General features: G+C 43.1%; 1 protein-coding gene across 1 annotated transcript in view; it reads left to right on the top strand.

Moving 5' to 3' along the window:
* AK3 (adenylate kinase 3) overlaps window positions 1-17,378 on the top strand; it is a 34,477-nt gene extending 17,099 nt beyond the window's left edge. Inside the window, exons 2-6 of the mRNA XM_040417132.1 lie at window positions 4,431-4,550; window positions 7,059-7,231; window positions 13,961-14,079; window positions 15,151-15,962; window positions 15,993-17,378. Of these exons, the coding sequence (XP_040273066.1) occupies window positions 4,431-4,550; window positions 7,059-7,231; window positions 13,961-14,079; window positions 15,151-15,256 (518 nt within the window). The 3' untranslated portion in view covers window positions 15,257-15,962; window positions 15,993-17,378. The remainder of the gene's footprint in view (window positions 1-4,430; window positions 4,551-7,058; window positions 7,232-13,960; window positions 14,080-15,150; window positions 15,963-15,992) is intronic.
* The last annotated feature ends 2,104 nt before the right edge of the window (window positions 17,379-19,482 follow it).

Raw genomic sequence — 19,482 nt, 5'->3', positions numbered from 1 at the left:
TCTCCTCAACATGGGCCTGACAAAAAAGCATGAATTGCGGTCATATTGGTCAACGCACCCGATTCATCACATGCCCATGTTCTCTGCTGCTATGTCCAGGGCACGATTTGAGGCCATCCTCCGTTTCCTGCATTTTAGCGACAACACCACCTCCCGTCCCAGAGGCCACCCAGCTTTTGACCGGCTCCACAAAATTCGGCCCCTCATAGACCATTTCAACCAGAAATTTGCAGATTTGTATACCCCCGAGCAAAACATCTGCGTAGACGAGTCCCTAATACATTTTACCGGGCGCCTTGGCTTCAAACAGTACATCCCAAGCAAGCGTGCCCGGTATGGGGTCAAATTGTATAAGCTCTGTGAAAGGGCCACAGGCTATACCCACAAATTTCGTGTCTATGAGGGAAAAGATCAGACCCTGGAGCCGGTCGGTTGCCCTGACTACCTGGGGAGCAGTGGGAAGACAGTCTGGGACTTGGTGTCACCCTTATTCGGCAAGGGGTACCATCTTTATGTGGACAATTTTTACACAAGTGTGGCCCTCTTTAGGCATTTGTTTCTAGAACGGATTTGCGCCTGTGGCACCGCGCGAACTAGTCGCGTGGGCTTCCCCCAACGGCTTGTAACCACCCGTCTTGCAAGGGGGGAGAGGGCTGCCTTGTGTAACGAAGAACTGCTCGCGGTGAAATGGAGAGACAAGCGTGACGTTTACATGCTCTCCTCCATTCACGCAGACACGACAATCCAAATTGAGCGAGCAACCCGTGTCATTGAAAAGCCCCTCTGTGTCCACGACTATAATGCGCTCATGGGAGGGGTGGACTTCAATGACCAGATGTTGTCTCCGTATTTAGTTTCCCGCAGAACCAGACGCTGGTATAAGAAGGTGTCTGTATATTTAATTCAATTGGCGCTGTACAATAGTTTTGTTCTCTACAGTAAGGCTGGGAGAACACGATCTTTCCTCAAATTCCAGGAAGAGATCATCGAGAACCTCCTTTACCCAGGAGGTTCCGTGGCCCCATCCCCCAGTGTAGTTAGCCGTCTACACGAGCGACATTTCCCCAGTGTCGTTCCTGGTACCTCAACCCAACCGTCACCCCGAAAAAGATGTCGTGTCTGTAGCAGGAGTGGAATAAGGCGTGACACCCGCTATTTCTGTCCTGACTGTGCTGACCACCCTGCCCTATGCTATGGAGAGTGTTTCCGGAAGTACCACACACAGGTACACCTAGCATAGGGATTGCATCTCACAGGACAGGCACACAGGGCTATTAGGGCCCTTTTACTCTCAGCTGCTGCAAACCTCTCCTTTCACCTGGGATAAAGTGCATAACGTACTTCGCCACATCTTTGGGCGATTTGCGCTTTGCACATTGTCCCATGGGGAAGGAGAGGTTTGTTCTATAAAGGTAAAAAAAACTAAACAAAAAAAAAATTACCGGTAAGTAAAAAAGTTTAAAAAAGTTAATATGTTCTGTTCTAAAGTTAATAAAGTTATTGCTTTGCGGCCTGGTTTTTTCTTTTTTGTTTTGTTTTTTTTACCTTCCAGGTGGACCAACCGATCGACCAGCTGCAGCACTGATGTGCATTCGGACAGAAGCATTGTGCTGCTGTCAGATTACACGCAAGTCGGTGTATGCGGCGCTGCAAGACGAGATTTCTCCTCAGCAGTAAAAGATATGTTTGCCGAGGCATATGAGCTGAGGAGGTGGCGGTGTTCATATACTTTGGCAAACACTTTGTATATATAAAAAAAAAAATCCCGGCAATGATTTATTCATCCACATCGATTGATGTGAATGGAGAAATCTGGTTTGCCAGGGCATACGAGCTAAGTGGGTATGGATGTTGGGCGGAGCTCCTATGTCCTGGCAGACGCCTTTCCCCTCCTTTTTCTTTTTTTGGCAGAGATTTTTTCATCCACATTGATCGATGCGAATGAAGAAATCTGTGCCGTTCATTTTTTTCTTTCAGCCCAGAGGCTGAACGGAAAAAAAAAATCTCATTACCCGTATGCTCAATATAAGGAGAATAGCAGAAACTCCTAATGCTGGGCATACATGTAATGATTGCGGAGACCCTCAAATGCCAGGGCAGTACAAACACCCCACAAATAACACCATTTTGGAAAGAAGACACCCCAAGGTATTCGCTGAGGGGCATATTGAGTCCATGAAAGATTGAAATTTTTGTCCCAAGTTAGCGGAAAGGGAGACTTTGTGAGAACAAAATCCAAAAAATTAATTTCCGCTAACTTGTGCCAAATTTTTTTTTTTTCAATGAACTCGCCATGCCCCTCATTGAATACCTTGGGGTGTCTTCTTTCCAAAATGGGGTCACATGTGGGGTATTTATACTGCCCTGGCATTTTAGGGGCCCCAAAGCGTGAGAAGAAGTCTGGTATCCAAATGTCTAAAAATGCCCTCCTAAAAGGAATTTGGGCCCCTTTGCCCACCTAGGCTGCAAAAAAGTGTCACACATGTGGTATCTCCGTATTCAGCAGAAGTTGGGGAATATGTTTTGGGGTGTCATTTTACATATACCCATGCTGGGTGAGATAAATATCTTGGTCAAATGCCAACTTTGTATAAAAAAAATGGGAAAAGTTGTCTTTTGCCAAGATATTTCTCTCACCCAGCATGGGTATATGTAAAATGACACCCCAAAACACATTCCTTACCTTCTCCTGAGTACGGAGATACCAGATGTGTGACACTTTTTTGCAGCCTAGGTGGGCAAAGGGGCCCACATTCCAAAGAGCACCTTTCAGATTTCACAGGTCATTTACCTACTTACCAGACATTAGGGCCCCTGGAAAATGCCAGGGCAGTATAACTGCCCCACAAGTGACCCCATTTTGGAAAGAAGACACCCCAAGGTATTCCGTGAGGGGCATGGCAAGTTCCTAGAATTTTTTATTTTTTGTCACAAGTTAGTGGAAAATGATGATTTTTTTTTTTTTTTTTTTTTTTCATACAAAGTCTCATATTCCACTAACTTGTGACAAAAATTTTTTTTTTTCATGAACTCACTATGCCCATCAGCGAATACCTTGGGGTCTCTTCTTTCCAAAATGGGGTCACTTGTGGGGTAGTTATACTGCCCTGGCATTCTAGGGGCCCAAATGTGTGGTAAGGAGTTAGAAATCAAATTCTGTAAAAAATGATGAGTGAAATCCGAAAGGTGCTCTTTGGAATATGGGCCCCTTTGCCCACCTAGGCTGCAAAAAAGTGTCACACATCTGGTATCTCCGTACTCAGGAGAAGGTGTGAAATGTGTTTTGGGGTGTCATTTTATATATACCCATGCTGGGTGAGAGAAATATCTTGGCAAAAGACAACTTTTCCCATTTTTTTATACAAAGTTGTCATTTGACCAAGATATTTATCTCACCCAGCATGGGTATATGTAAAAAGACACCCCAAAACACATTCCTCAACTTCTCCTGAGTACGGGGATACCAGATGTGTGACACTTTTTTGCAGCCTAGGTGGGCAAAGGGGCCCATATTCCAAAGAGCACCTTTCGGATTTCACAGGTCATTTTTTACTGAATTTGATTTCAAACTCTTTACCACACATTTGGGCCCCTAGAATGCCAGGGCAGTATAACTACCCCACAAGTGACCCCATTTTGGAAAGAAGAGACCCCAAGGTATTCGCTGATGGGCATAGTGAGTTCATAGAACTTTTTATTTTTTGTCACAAGTTAGTGGAATATGAGACTTTGTAAGAAAAAAAAAAAAAAAAAAAAAATCATCATTTTCCGCTAACTTGTGACAAAAACTAAAAAGTTCTATGAACTCACTATGCCCATCAGCGAATACCTTAGGGTGTGTACTTTCAGAAATGGGGTCATTTGTGGGGTGTTTGTACTGTCTGGGCATTGTAGAACCTCAGGAAACATGACAGGTGCTCAGAAAGTCAGAGCTGCTTCAAAAAGCGGAAATTCACATTTTTGTACCATAGTTTGTAAACGCTATAACTTTTACCCAAACCATTTTTTTTTTTACCCAAACATTTTTTTTTTATCAAAGACATGTAGAACTATAAATTTAGAGCAAAATTTCTATATGGATGTCGTTTTTTTTGCAAAATTTTACAACTGAAAGTGAAAAATGTAATTTTTTTGCAAAAAAATCGTTAAATTTCGATTAATAACAAAAAAAGTAAAAATGTCAGCAGCAATGAAATACCACCAAATGAAAGCTCTATTAGTGAGAAGAAAAGGAGGTAAAATTCATTTGGGTGGTAAGTTGCATGACCGAGCAATAAACGGTGAAAGTAGTGTAGGTCAGAAGTGTAAAAAGTGGCCTGGTCTTTCAGGGTGTTTAAGCACTGGGGGCTGAGGTGGTTAAATTTGCTCCAAAATCCTGCATGAAATGTGGTATATAAATGATTACGTTTTCTTCTTCATTTTGTCGGCAGAAGTTGGTATACTGGCGAAATCTTACATCGAACAAGGTCAGCTAGTTCCAGATGGTGTGATCACCCGGCTAATCGTACAAGAGCTGAACAACTTTGGTGAACATAACTGGCTGCTAGATGGTAAGCTTTACTCTGCTGGATCTTTCTGGTCTTTTGAAGGAAAAGGGCAACATCATTTTAACTAAAAGAAACATACACATTAGAGTTCAGCTTGCCAAAACCTCAGGTTAGAGCAACGATAGGGTGAACTTTTGATTACAATCAAATGGGAGGGATCTGGCAGGTCTTTTTCTTTGCTTATTGCCCCTTTTTGTATGGATGTACATGGTGAGTGTTGGATGAATACTACAGGGTGGGCCATTTATATGGATACACCTTAATAAAATGGGAATGGTTGGTGATATTAACTTCCTGTTTGTGGCACATTAGTATATGTGAGGGGGGAAACTTTTCAAGATGGGTGGTGACCATGGCAGCCATTTTGAAGTCGGCCATTTTAAATCCAACTTTTGTTTTTTTAATAGGAAGAGGTCATGTGACACATCAAACTTATTGGGAATTTCACAAGAAAAACAATGGTTTTAACGTAACTTTATTCTTTCATGAGTTATTTATAAGTTTCTGACCACTTATAAAATGTGTTCAATGTGCTGCCCATTGTGTTGGATTGTCAATGCAACCCTCTTCTCCCACTCTTCACACACTGATAGCAACACCGCAGGAGAAATGCTAGCACAGGCTTCCAGTATCCATAGTTTCAGGTGCTGCACATCTCGTATCTTCACAGCATAGACAATTGCCTTCAGATGACCCCAAAGATAAAAGTCTAAGGGGGTCAGATCGGGAGACCTTGGGGGCCATTCAACTGGCCCACGACGACCAATCCACTTTCCAGGAAACTGTTCATCTAGGAATGCTCGGACCTGACACCCATAATGTGGTGGTGCACCATCTTACTGGAAAAACTCAGGGAACGTGCCAGCTTCAGTGCATAAAGAGGGAAACACATCATCATGTAACAATTTCGTATATCCAGTGGCCTTGAGGTTTCCATTGATGAAGAATGGCCCCACTATCTTTGTACCCCATATACCACACCATACCATCAATTTTTTTGTTCCAACAGTCTTGGAGGGATCTATCCAATGTGGGTTAGTGTCAGACCAATAGCGGTGGTTTTGTTTGTTAACTTCACCATTCACATAAAAGTTTGCCTCATCACTGAACAAAAACTTCTGCGTAAACTGAGGGTCCTGTTCCAATTTTTGTTTTGCCGATTCTGCAAATTCAGTGCGCCGATCTGGGTCATCCTCGTTGAGATGCTGCAGTAGCTGGAGTTTGTAAGGGTGCCATTTGTGAGTAGCTAATATCCGCCGAAGGGATGTTCGACTAATGCCACTCTCCAGTGACATGCGGCGAGTGCTACGCTGTGGGCTCTTGCTGAATAAAGCTAGGACAGCCACTGATTTTTCTTCATTAGAGACAGATTTCATGCGTCCACATTTTGGCAAATCCAACACTGAACCAGTTTTACGAAACTTAGCAAGCAGTTTGCTAACTGTAGCATGGGAGATGGGTGGTCTCGTAGGTTGTCTTGCATTGAAATCTGCTGCAATGACCCGGTTACTGCGTTCACCAGACATTAACACAATTTCTATCCGCTCCTCACGACATGTCAATGGCTGTAAACAAAGAGAAACTTGTAAATAACTCATGAAAGAATAAAGTTACGTTAAAACCAAGCACACCATTGTTTTTCTTGTGAAATTCCCAATAAGTTTGATGTGTCACATGACCCTCTTCCTATTGAAAAAACAAAAGTTGGATTCAAAATGGCCGACTTCAAAATGGCCGCCATGGTCACCACCCATCTTGAAAAGTTTCCCCCCTCACATATACTAATTTGCCACAAACAGGAAGTTAATATCACCAACCATTCCCATTTTATTAAGGTGTATCCATATAAATGGCCAACCCTGTACTTAGGCCTCATTCACACGGCTGTTGCTCGGCCGTTCTGTACATTGGGGACCGCAATTTGCAGGGCCCCTATGCACGGGCACTATCCATGCGACTGCCGTGACGGATCCAGACCCATTCAACTTGAATGGGTCCATGATCCGTCCGCACCGCAAACAAAAAAATATAGAACAAGTTCTATTTTTGTGGTAAGGAGGCACGGACAGAAACACCACGGAAGCATTCCATTCCGCACCGCACATCCAGATTGTGAACATATTCAAGTGAGCACATGGCTGGTGCCCGCATATTGCGGACCGCAATACGAGCCAAGGCCGGGCAACGGCCGTGTGCATGAGGCCTTAGGCTGTGGCGGGTACCTAGACTTTTTTTGGTCACACTACAAAAATTTCTACAAAATTGCTTTCCATTCATAGAGTAGCTTCCAAGATCACTTCCAAATCACTGCAGTGAGTACTGCTGGAGCAATTTATTCAGTAGAAATAAAATCAATGTGAAATTGCTGCAGACAAGGTAGCTAGTGTTTTTCTTAATTCTCAACTGTTATATATATATATATATATATATATATATATATATTACACTTTTTTTTCTTATTTTTTATGGCAGTGATGTTATGTTTTGTTTTTTTCCCCCCATTTTATTTAGGCTTCCCAAGAACTGTTCCTCAAGCACAAGCCCTAGATAAGGCCTATCAAATAAACACTGTCATTGACTTGAATGTTCCGTTTCAGACTATTAAGGATCGTCTCACTGCTCGGTGGATCCACCCTGCTAGTGGAAGAGTATATAACACAGAATTCAATCCACCAAAAGTTTCAGTAAGGACTTTGTTTTCTCTTATAGCTGTAGCTGTAGCTGTATGGTATGCTATATGTGTACTATAACTAGATGCTTTCTATATGTTTTATTTAAAGCGTTTAATAGAAGTCTATGGGCCCCTCTTCTGCAGCAAGGAGAATGTGATATGCAAGCACTTCTCTCTCCTCGTTCTAGTGATCAGTGGGGGTTTCTGCAATCAGACACCTACTGATCAAAAGTTTAGATATGTCTCTATGGTAAATCAGAAGTTTTTTGAAAACGTAGTGACTCTTTAAACAAAACTGATGATGTCACACTCAATATTTTGCCTATACATCTGGCAATGGACTGTCTTGATCAAGTATATAATCTATGTACACTGCTCAAAAAAATAAAGGGAACACAAAAATAACACATCCTAGATCTGAATTAATTAAATATTCTTCTTTACATAGTTGAATGTGCTGACAACAAAATCACACAAAAATTAAAAAATGGAAATCAAATTTTTCAACCCATGGAGGTCTGGATTTGGAGTCACACTCAAAATTAAAGTGGAAAAACACACTACAGGCTGATCCAACTTTGATGTAATGTCCTTAAAACAAGTCAAAATGAGGCTCAGTAGTGTGTGTGGCCTCCACGTGCCTGTATGACCTCCCTACAACGCCTGTGCATGCTCCTGATGAGGTGGCGGACGGTCTCCTGAGGGATCTCCTCCCAGAACTGGACTAAAGCATCTGCCAACTCCTGGACAGTCTGTGGTGCAACGTGACGTTGGTGGATAGAGCGAGAGATGATGTCCCAGATGTGCTCAATTGGATTCAGGTCTGGGGAACAGGCGGGCCAGTCCATAGCATCAATGCCTTCGTCTTGCAGGAACTGCTGACACACTCCAGCCACATGAGGTCTAGCATTGTCTTGCATTAGGAGGAACCCAAGGCCAACCGCACTAGCATATGGTCTCACAAGGGGTCTGAGGATCTCATCTCGGTACCTAATGGCAGTCAGGCTACCTCTGGCGAGCACATGGAGGGCTGTGTGGCCCTCCAAAGAAATGCCACCCCACACCATTACTGACCCAATGCCAAACCGGTCATGCTGGAGGATGCTGCAGGCAGCAGAACGTTCTCCACCACGTCTCCAGACTGTCACGTCTGTCACATGTGCTCAGTGTGAACCTGCTTTCATCTGTGAAGAGCACAGGGCGCCAGTGGCGAATTTGCCAATCTTGGTGTTCTCTGGCAAATGCCAAACGTCCTGCACAGTGTTGGGCTGTAAGCACAACCCCCACCTGTGGACGTCAGGCCCTCATATCACCCTCATGGAGTCTGTTTCTGACCGTTTGAGCAGACACATGCACATTTGTGGCCTGCTGGAGGTCATTTTGCAGGGCTCTGGCAGTGCTCCTCCTGGCTCAAAGGCGGAGGTAGCGGTCCTGCTGCTGGGTTGTTGCCCTCCTACGGCCTCCTCCACGTCTCCTGATGTACTGGCCTGTCTCCTAGTAGCGCCTCCATGCTCTGGACACTACGCTGACAGACACAGCAAACCTTCTTGCCACAGCTCGCATTGATGTGCCATCCTGGATAAGCTGCACTACCTGAGCCACTTGTGTGGGTTGTAGACTCCGTCTCATGCTACCACTAGAGTGAAAGCACCGCCAGCATTCAAAAGTGACCAAAACATCAGCCAGGAAGCATAGGAACTGAGAAGGGGTCTGTGGTCACCACCTGCAGAACCACTCCTTTATTAGGGGTGTCTTGCTAATTGCCTATAATTTCCACCTGTTGTCTATCCCATTTGCACAACAGCATGTGAAATTGATTGTCACTCAGTGTTGCTTCCTAAGTGGACAGTTTGATTTTACAGAAGTGTGATTGACTTGGAGTTACATTGTGTTGTTTAAGTGTTCCCTTTATTTTTTTGGAGCAGTGTATTTCATGCTGACACCCTGAAGAATTGGCACAGGGGCGCTGATCGGCGGGGGTTCTGGGAGTCAGACCCCCACCAATCAGATATTGATGACCTATCTTGACGATAGGTCATCAGTATTAAACACGTGGAAAATTAAACACAAAGGGGGATACGTTCTGACTTGGCCTCACAGGATCTGCTGAGAGCGTGGCTGGTAGATAGTATGGGGATAGCTAGCTCTGCTCGGATCGGAGGGAAGGCAATAGCTGCCCATTAGATGCAATGAGTGAGAGGGGAGTAGGTAGATTCTGGAAGGATTGTAGAACGTATACTGCTGAGGGAAGGGTGGACACTGCACGGAGGAGGGAGGGAAAGCGAGGGGGTTTGAGGGGTTCGTTGTTTTGTATGTTATGTACCATTGACCTAATTGTAAAATGACAATAAAAATGGTCTGATTTTAAAAAAATTAACGCAAAGGGGTAGATTTATCAAACTAGTGTAAAGTAGAACTGGCTTAGTTGTCCAACCAATCAGATTCCACCCTTCATTTTTGACAGCTCCTTTGGAAAATTAAAAGGTGGAATCTGATTGTTTATTATGGGCAACTAAGCCTGTTCTACTTTACACCAATTTGATAATTCTCCCAAAATATTTTCCTACTACAGCAGTCAGCACAGAGAGATAGAACTCCTATATAGGTAGGTAATCCATTGTCAGTATACTACTGCAATGAGGGGGAGATACTAAATGCTAGTAAAATAGTAGATCAGTAGAATTGAGATAACTGAATGATAACTGTATTGTTCTCTTGATAGTTCTAGATAAAGATTCCACAGAAGAGCATTGCACTTACCAGTGTTAGGCTACTTTCACACTCGTGTTGGGTGCGGATCCGTCATGGGTCTGCACAGACGCTTCTGTTCAAATAATACAACCGCATGCATCCGTTCAGAATGGATCTGTTTGTATTATCTTTAACATAGCCAAGACGGATCCGTCTTGAACACCATTGAAAGTCAATAGAGGACAGATCAGTTTTCTATCGTGCCAGATTGTGTCAGAGAAAACGGATCCATCCCCATTGACTTACATTGTGTGCCAGGACGGATCCATTTGGCTCAGTTTCGTCAGACGGACACCAAAACGCTGCAAGCAGAGTTTTGGTGTCCGCCTCCAAAGCGGAATGGAGCCGGAACGGAGGCAAACTGATGAATTCTGAGCGGGTCCTTTTCCATTCATAATGCATTAGGGCAAAACTGATCCGTTTTGGACCGCTTCTGAGAGCCCTGAACGGATCTCACAAACGGAAAGCCAAAACCCCAGTGTGAAAGTAGCTTAATGTGTGATCCCCTAATTGAAGCACTACAGGGGGCCTGTCAGGTCACAGTGATTGTCCGAGTAAATAAGTCCAGAGAGTGTGTTTGCTGTGCTAACAGTCCAAGCAAAGAAGGAAGTTAAGGGCCAGGCTAGGAAGCAGAATACATGGAGTGACTTTTAGAAAACCATGCACCTTTTTGTTTTTTTTTGTAAAAAAATACATAGGATATTCATAGACAGACTGTTATTACCGGTATGTGATATAAATCTTGATGGTAGTGTCTCTTTAACTGGAATACCAGCACACATGCTTGACTGCTGCTCCAATTATACACCTCCATGATGAGTGATGAGATTGGGTGGCTGGAGATAACAAGGGACTGGGGTCCCCCTTTCCAGTGATTAGTAAGGGTCCCAGCAGTTGGGCAACCATTTAGGTCTTACTCATATTTCCAGGAAGAAAAGTATATATATAGATTCATTCCACACAGAGTGATATATTTTAAGCATTTATTTCTTTTAATGTTGATGATTGTGGTTTACAGCTAATGAAAACCTGAAAGTTAGTTTCTCAGAAAACTAAAATATTGTGAAAAGTTCAATATTGTAGACTCATGGCGCCCTACTCTAATCAGCTAATCAACACAGAACACCTGCAAAGGTTTCCTAAGCCTTTAAATGGTCCTTCAGTCTGGTTCAGTAGTAGGCTATACAATCATGGAGAAGACGGCTGACTTGATAGTTGTCCAGAAGACAGTCATTGACACTCGCCACAAAATGTCATTGCTAAAGAAGCTGGCTGTTCACAAAGTGTTGTATCCAAACATATTAATGGAAAGTTAAATGGCTTGTCAAGAAAAGGCAATTTAAGAATTTGGGGAAGAGTGAACTGCGGCTGGAGTCAGTGCTTCAAAAGCCAACACACACAGACGTATCCAGGACATGCACTACAACTGTTGCGTTCCTTCTGTCTAGCCACTCATGACCCAGAGATGTCAGTAGCATCTTTCCTAGGTTAAGGAGAAAAAGGACCGGACTGTTGCTCATTGGTCCAAAGTCCTGTTTTTAGATGAAAGTAAATTTTGCATTTCATTTGGAAATCAAGGTCCCAGCGTTTGGAGGAAGAGTGGAGAGGCACCCAATCCAAGTTGCTTGAGGTCTAGTGTGAAGTTTCCACAGTCAGTGATGGTTTGGGGAGCCCTGTCATCTGCTGGTGTTGGCGCACTGTGTTATATTGAGTCCAAAGTCAGCGAAGCCATCTACCATAAAATTGTAGAGCACTTCATGCTTCCCTTTGCTCACAAGCTTTATGGAGATGCTGATTTCATTATCCAGCAGGACTTTGCGCCTGCTCACACTGCCAAAAGTACCAATACCTGGTGTAATAACTATGGTATCACTGTGCTTGATTGGCCAGCTAACTCGCCTGACCTAAACCCCATAGACAATCTGTTGGGTATTGTCAAGAGGAAGATGGGAGGCACCAGACCCAAGAATGCAGATGAGCTGAAGGCCACTATCAAAGCAACCTGGGCTTCTATAACTGCTCAGCAGTGCACAGGCTGATGGTCTCCATACCACGCTGCATTGATGCAGTAATTCATGCAAAAGGAGCCCAAGTATTGGGTGCATATACACTGCGTGCAGAATTATTAGGCAAATGAGTATTTTGACCACATCATCCTCTTTATGCATGTTGTCTTACTCCAAGCTGTATAGGCTCGAAAGCCTACTACCAATTAAGCATATTAGGTGATGTGCATCTCTGTAATGAGAAGGGGTATGGTCTAATGACATCAACACCCTATATTAGGTGTGCATAATTATTAGGCAACTTCCTTTCCTTTGGCAAAATGGGTCAAAAGAAGGACTTGACAGGCTCAGAATAATCAAAAATAGTGAGATATCTTGCAGAGGGATGCAGCACTCTTAAAATTGCAAAGCTTCTGAAGCGTGATCATCGAACAATCAAGCGTTTCATTCAAAATAGTCAACAGGGTCGCAAGAAGCGTGTGGAAAAACCAAGGCGCAAAATAACTGCCCATGAACTGAGAAAAGTCAAGCGTGCAGCTGCCAAGATGCCACTTGCCACCAGTTTGGCCATATTTCAGAGCTGCAACATCACTGGAGTGCCCAAAAGCACAAGGTGTGCAATACTCAGAGACATGGCCAAGGTAAGAAAGGCTGAAAGACGACCACCACTGAACAAGACACACAAGCTGAAACGTCAAGACTGGGCCAAGAAATATCTCAAGACTGATTTTTCTAAGGTTTTATGGACTGATGAAATGAGAGTGAGTCTTGATGGGCCAGATGGATGGGCCCATGGCTGGATTGGTAAAGGGCAGAGAGCTCCAGTCCGACTCAGACGCCAGCAAGGTGGAGGTGGAGTACTGGTTTGGGCTGGTATCATCAAAGATGAGCTTGTGGGGCCTTTTCGGGTTGAGGATGGAGTCAAGCTCAACTCCCAGTCCTACTGCCAGTTTCTGGAAGACACCTTCTTCAAGCAGTGGTACAGGAAGAAGTCTGCATCCTTCAAGAAAAACATGTTTTTCATGCAGGACAATGCTCCATCACACGCGTCCAAGTACTCCACAGCGTGGCTGGCAAGAAAGGGTATAAAAGAAGAAAATCTAATGACATGGCCTCCTTGTTCACCTGATCTGAACCCCATTGAGAACCTGTGGTCCATCATCAAATGTGAGATTTACAAGGAGGGAAAACAGTACACCTCTCTGAACAGTGTCTGGGAGGCTGTGGTTGCTGCTGCACGCAATGTTGATGGTGAACAGATCAAAACACTGACAGAATCCATGGATGGCAGGCTTTTGAGTGTCCTTGCAAAGAAAGGTGGCTATATTGGTCACTGATTTGTTTTTGTTTTGTTTTTGAATGTCAGAAATGTATATTTGTGAATGTTGAGATGTTATATTGGTTTCACTGGTAAAAATAAATAATTGAAATGGGTATATATTTGTTTTTTGTTAAGTTGCCTAATAATTATGCACAGTAATAGTCACCTGCACACACAGATATCCCCCTAAAATAGCTAAAACTAAAAACAAACTAAAAACTACTTCCAAAAATATTCAGCTTTGATATTAATGAGTTTTTTGGGTTCATTGAGAACATGGTTGTTGTTCAATAATAAAATTAATCCTCAAAAATACAACTTGCCTAATAATTCTGCACTCCCTGTATTGTACATACTTTTCAGTAGGCCAGCCAGCACTTCTGTATTAAAAATCATTTTTTAATTGGTCTTCTTATAAAATATTCTAATTTTCTGAGATTCTAACTTTTGAGTTTTCATTTGCTGTAAGCCATAATCATCAACATAAAAATAAATAAACGCTCTGATATAGATCACTCTGTGTGTAATTAATCTATATAATATATCAGTTCCACCTTTTTAATAGAATTTTTTTTTTTTTTAATGATATTATAGTTTATTGAGATGCACCTGTTTACTGTATTCACAAGAGGATTGATATTTTATGGATTAATATTGGCAATAGGGCATTGACGATCTTACTGGAGAACCACTAGTTCAGCGTGACGATGACAAGCCAGAAACTGTCACCAAGAGACTAAATGCTTATGAGGCTCTTACAAAACCTGTCTTGGAATATTACAAGTAAGTATTACTTCAGATAAATGTGTTCTGGGTGGATGTAAGGCCCATGTTTTTTGCACTTTGTATAGGGTATACCATACTGTATATCATTTAGAGGATATTTCCTTGGGTTTATTTCCCAACATACAGATTTAGGGTGCATTCACACGACCGCAAATTGCGGTTTCGCAAAACACGGACACCGGCCGTGTGCGTTCCGCATTTTGCAGACCGCAAAATGGCTGGCACTACATAGAGAATGCCCATTCTTGTCCACAAGCATAGGACATGCTCCATATTCTTTTTGCAGGGCCGCGGAACGGAACAACGGATGCGGAGAGCACACGGTGTGCTATGCATATCTTTTGCGGCCCCATTGAAATGAATGGGTCCGCACCCGTTCCGCAAAATTGCGGAACCATTTATACGGTCGTGTGAATGCACCCTAATGATCAGTTTGCCCATGTTGTAAAGATTGAATGGTTTACAACCAGGTCAACTGTGACGTCATTGCCTAATATTCTATCCAGAGGAAACCTCCTAAGAAACTGGATTGCGCCAGCACACATGTATTATCATCGCTATATAGATAGTGCAGTGCAAAACCAGTCCAGAATCATGGTCATTGTTTCTTTTTTATCTGCCACTACGGTCAGTGGGGAAAAAAAACCTCTGCTTGCGGATTATACGTAAATTTACGACTATTTGTCAACCATGCCCGTTGGTGGATACAGACTTGCAGCTTGTGCAAGCAGTTTCAGATGGATTGCTTGGCTTTCCTATCTGTATTATGCTTCATGCTCACGACCGTGTCCATAGTGCAGTCCGCAAACCACATTCTCGGCGCAGGTCTTCTGTTGTCTGCATTTGTAGATGAGGAATAGTCCTTTCCATTGATAGCAGTGATGAAAATATAGAATGCACACGGAAGCTGTCCGTATTTTTTGGATGTTTTTTTTTTTTTTTGGTCTGAAATCTGGACACCTCTGGGTGCACAAGGACATACACTAGCTTTATACATCTCCCAGGACGTGCAGTCTTTCCATTGTACATGAACAGTTCTTGAATACTCTTTCTTTGTGGTCTGTCTAGAAACAAGGGTGTCTTGGAAACGTTTTCTGGAACGGAGACCAACAAGATCTGGCCCCATGTTCATTCCTTCCTGCAAACAAAGCTTCCTGACGCGAGTCAAGAGTAAATGGAGACAGGAAGGGAGATGCACCGAGACCCGGACTATGAGTTGCCAACCGCTGAACATTTTTAATCGTTTAATCCAGCGCTTTTCATTTTTAACTTCATGCTACTCATTTTATGTGCCTGCTATTTTATTGCCTTTTTAACTATTTTTCTGAGAGTAGTAGTATTTTAATAACTGACATGTACAATCATGTTTTCAGTTTTTATACTGATGTAACAGATAAAATTTGGAAGAAAAGGTGTTAAAAAACAAACAAACATGTAAATAATGATTTATAAAAAAGATTTTAAATGTCATGACCTCATTTTAGCCAAAGCAGCTTTCGCTTCTGTATACTACTTCATTTATTCTTCTTGCTGCCTGAAGTGATTGCTCCAGAAGTAAGTGATTCTTGAATTTCTAAGAAGTTGGTGCTTGCACAATGTGATGGCTGTTGATTGTGGTTGAATCAGCTGAATATATTTTTATTAACATAATGTAGTCTAAAGAGAGAAATATTTGCTTTTATATTTGTACTCCTTTATGTGAGAAATGACTCGGTATGTCACATTTTCATTTCAGGGTTTTCCTTCCAGATTCTATTGATCACTGATCTATAGGCTACTTCTGTATCTCCAACAGACTTGGATGGAGCGGGCCCCAAAGTATTGTCCACACATCACGTCCCATGGGTAGTCAACTAAGTCAAGCCAGTACTATGAATATTGTACAATCTAGTAATAAGATTGTCCTTGAGGCATTTACCAGTCAGTTACTGGCATGTCTTCTGTTGTGAGGACCATGCTGTGCTGGTACGTTGTTTGTACTGCTTGGAACATGGTCGTCTTCATCAGACCCATTTCCAACTGGACGTACACTCTACAGGTTTAATGATGTGACTTCTATCACATAGTTCTGAAAAGATGAATTGAATGGTAGTTTGGTTTTGCTTCCCGTCATATATTTATATAGACACATTGAATGTTATGCTACAGCCATCATTGACAACTGATGGCTGCAGGTAGAAGGTTTTCAGAGTCTAGGTTGAAGCTACTGTCCAAGTGAAGATACATGACTTACAGACTCCTATTACTTGTGACGAAGCATGGACTGGCTTCCTATTGCCTGATCGGTATATGAAGGGTAGACTCAAATTGGCATTTACAAGATTCCATATTTTAAAGTGATTGTCCATCTTTTAACATCTTTGTTTTTTAAGCCCAACATGATGTGCTAATTAGAGGTCGGGACTCAATTCTTCTGATAGACAGCTCAAAATTGTATGCAGCTATAAAGTAAAATTAAGCCATTCTGGCTGCCTTGTTGCCACTTAGGGAACATAGGCATTTTATTTTTGAGTTCATAGTATAACAGTATGCAGCAAAACTCCTAAGCTCCCCCTAGTGGTGGCTGAAGTTAGACAGGGTTAGAAAAACATGTCTGATTGATTCTAAAAACAGTGCCACACCTGTCCACAGGTTGTGCGTCATAGTGCATCTGAGCCCCATTCAGGTCATCGGAGCTGCAGTGCCAGGCACAATCCACGGACAAGTGTGGCCCTGTTTGTAGATTGATTTTCTAGGCCTGGACAAGGCTTCTATATGTATGAATGTGCTATAAACATATACATATAGTATTTGATAAGTAATCAGCACAGAATTCTGGGCATACATAGATAAAATAGGACAGAAGAACCCGAGTTAATAGTTTCATTGCAGACTGGACGAGCCAGTAATTTACAAGTAAAATTGTTTTATCTGTAGTTATAATGTAAGTCCCCTTCTGTATGTGCATATACCCGTATGATCTTGTCTTTTTTTCTCTGTGAACGTGCTTGGTTAAAGATCTGATTGTGTCTTCTGTGCCGTGATTGAAATAATGTGATTATACTAGATTCAAATGCAGTGTGCACATCAATGGAAACTGAAGCCAGCTCACCATATCAGTTTTTTGTGACTACATTAGGGGCGGATTGGCAATGTACTTCACCGGAAATAGTCTCGGTGGGCCGTCTGCCCTTTTTACTATGCCCTGCTGCGCTGTCATTACCATAAAAATAGCACAGCAGGGCCGACCAGGGCTGTCATTACCATGCATGGTGTACGATAATGACCGCACAGCAGGGCCGATAGTATTAGTAGCATAACTTTGCAAAACAGGTTTCTAAGCTCTTGTGTTTCTCTTGATAGATCATCAGCATCTGACCCCCCCCCCCCCCCAACCTGATCAGCTGTTTTAGAAGGCAGCGGCGCTATAGCAGCGCCGCAGCCTTCTCACTGTTTACCGCTGGCCCAATGACGTCACGACTAGTATCAACTGGCCTGGACGGGGCTAAGCTCAGTTTGAATGGAGCTTAGCCGCGCCCAGGCCAGTTGATACTAGTTGTGACGTCACTGGGCCTGCGGTAAACAGTGAGAAGGCTACGGCGCTGCTGGAGCGCCGCTGCCTTCTCAAGCAGCTGATCGGCGGGGGTCCCGGGTGTCGGACCCCTGCCAATCAGATGCTGATGATCTATCCAGAGGATAGATCATCAGTTTAAACAAACTGCAGAACCCCTGTAAGGGTAGTAGAAATGAAGGACAGCTGCTCAGCCAATAAAAGAGAGAAGGACAAGAAGAGACAATGACAAGAAAGTGAAATCCCACTCCCTACTGGTGTGTTTACATCTCCTAAGTTCACATCATGTTTCGTTTTCAATTCTTCTGATCTGTCAGAAATACAGAGAATAAAAAAAAAAAGAAAATCCTTTATTTTGCATCTGTTGTAGCCATTTTCATGTGAGATCAGTTATTTTAGATGGTAGGAAAAGTCCTGTCAAAAAAAAAAAAAGGATCTCAGATGGGAATGGCTAAAATGGATGCAAAATAATTATTTTCTGTTCACGTGATGTGAACCTGCCTAATGAAAAGGATCATTGTTTGTATTGGACCCACCAACGAGCATTATGACCATGCCTAACGGTTTTTTGACCCCGCCTACTTGGTCTGACCGTGCCTTTTACTAGTTTGGCCCTGCCTACAACATGGGGACATTTGCATATTATTTTCCAGGGCCACTTTGAATTCCCAATCCACCCCTTGACTACATGGTCCTTAAAGGGATTTTCCGGAATGACTATGGTGTTTAACATATATGCTCATATAGTTTCTTACCTCGTGTACATCTTTCCCATGCTTGTTTTTTTTTCAATTTGGACCTTCCTGGCCCATTTTCACCATGTAAACAAATCACTGTGGGTTATTTATATCCTGTATGTAGCACTTCCTGTTGTATCCAACCAAACCCATGATGCATTTCTCCTTTCTCTGCCACAGCTCCAGCCCCGCCCCTAACACCCAGCTGGTTTATAGCTCCTCCCACCAGCTAGTTACATAGACACTCCCCTATCACTGTTCCTGGTGCTGCTTTGACACATCCATGGACATAACATCACCGGAAATGAGAGAGCTGCATGGACATGGTCATGTAACCGCAGCCCAGAAAGGAAGATAAGTGCAATAAAACTAAAAGAAAAACATTACAAAATTACAGCCTTCATAAATTATTATTTTTAAAGGATGGTGATAAAAACCGGAAAACCCCTTTAAACTCTACATGCAGATTTCTTGTGCCAAAGTTAGAAAAGGATCCAACAAGGAAGAAAAGTATAAGGCTACACGAACATAAGGGCTCCGTGCCCGTGCTGTGGTCCGCAATGCACGGGCACAGACCGTGGGGCAGTCGCATGCAGATCGCGGACCCACTCACTTGAAAGGGGTCCGCGATCTGCATCCGACGGTCCGGACAGCAAAAAAGTAGTGCATGCGCTACTTTTTTTGCGGTGCGGCGGCACGGCCAGAAACACCACGGATGCACTCCGTAGTGCTTCCGTGGGGTTCCCATCTGTGCCTCCGTTCCGCATCTCCGTGATTGCGGACCCATTCAAGTGAATGGTTCCGTGACGCGGAATGCACACAGCCGGTGCCCGTGTATTGGGGACCCGCTGTATGTGGGCCGCAATACGGCCACACGGTCGTGTGCATGTAGCCTAAAGGAAAGACTGATGCTTCTCCTGTCTCTTGTATGCATTTTTGTGTTAATCTCAAAAACTGCCATGACAACCTCAAAAACAAAAAAAACGCATAAAACCGCCACACCTGTGGATCGTACTGCAGCTCAGCTACTTTGGAGTGAGGCTGAATTGCAATACCACACTGAACCTGTGAAAAGATTTGGGGCTGTTTTTGGAGGAACTTGGAAACGGGTGG

This window comes from Bufo bufo, chromosome 2, assembly GCF_905171765.1.
Source record: "Bufo bufo chromosome 2, aBufBuf1.1, whole genome shotgun sequence".
NCBI lineage: Eukaryota > Metazoa > Chordata > Amphibia > Anura > Bufonidae > Bufo > Bufo bufo.
This window is presented reverse-complemented; position numbering and strand designations above follow the sequence as displayed.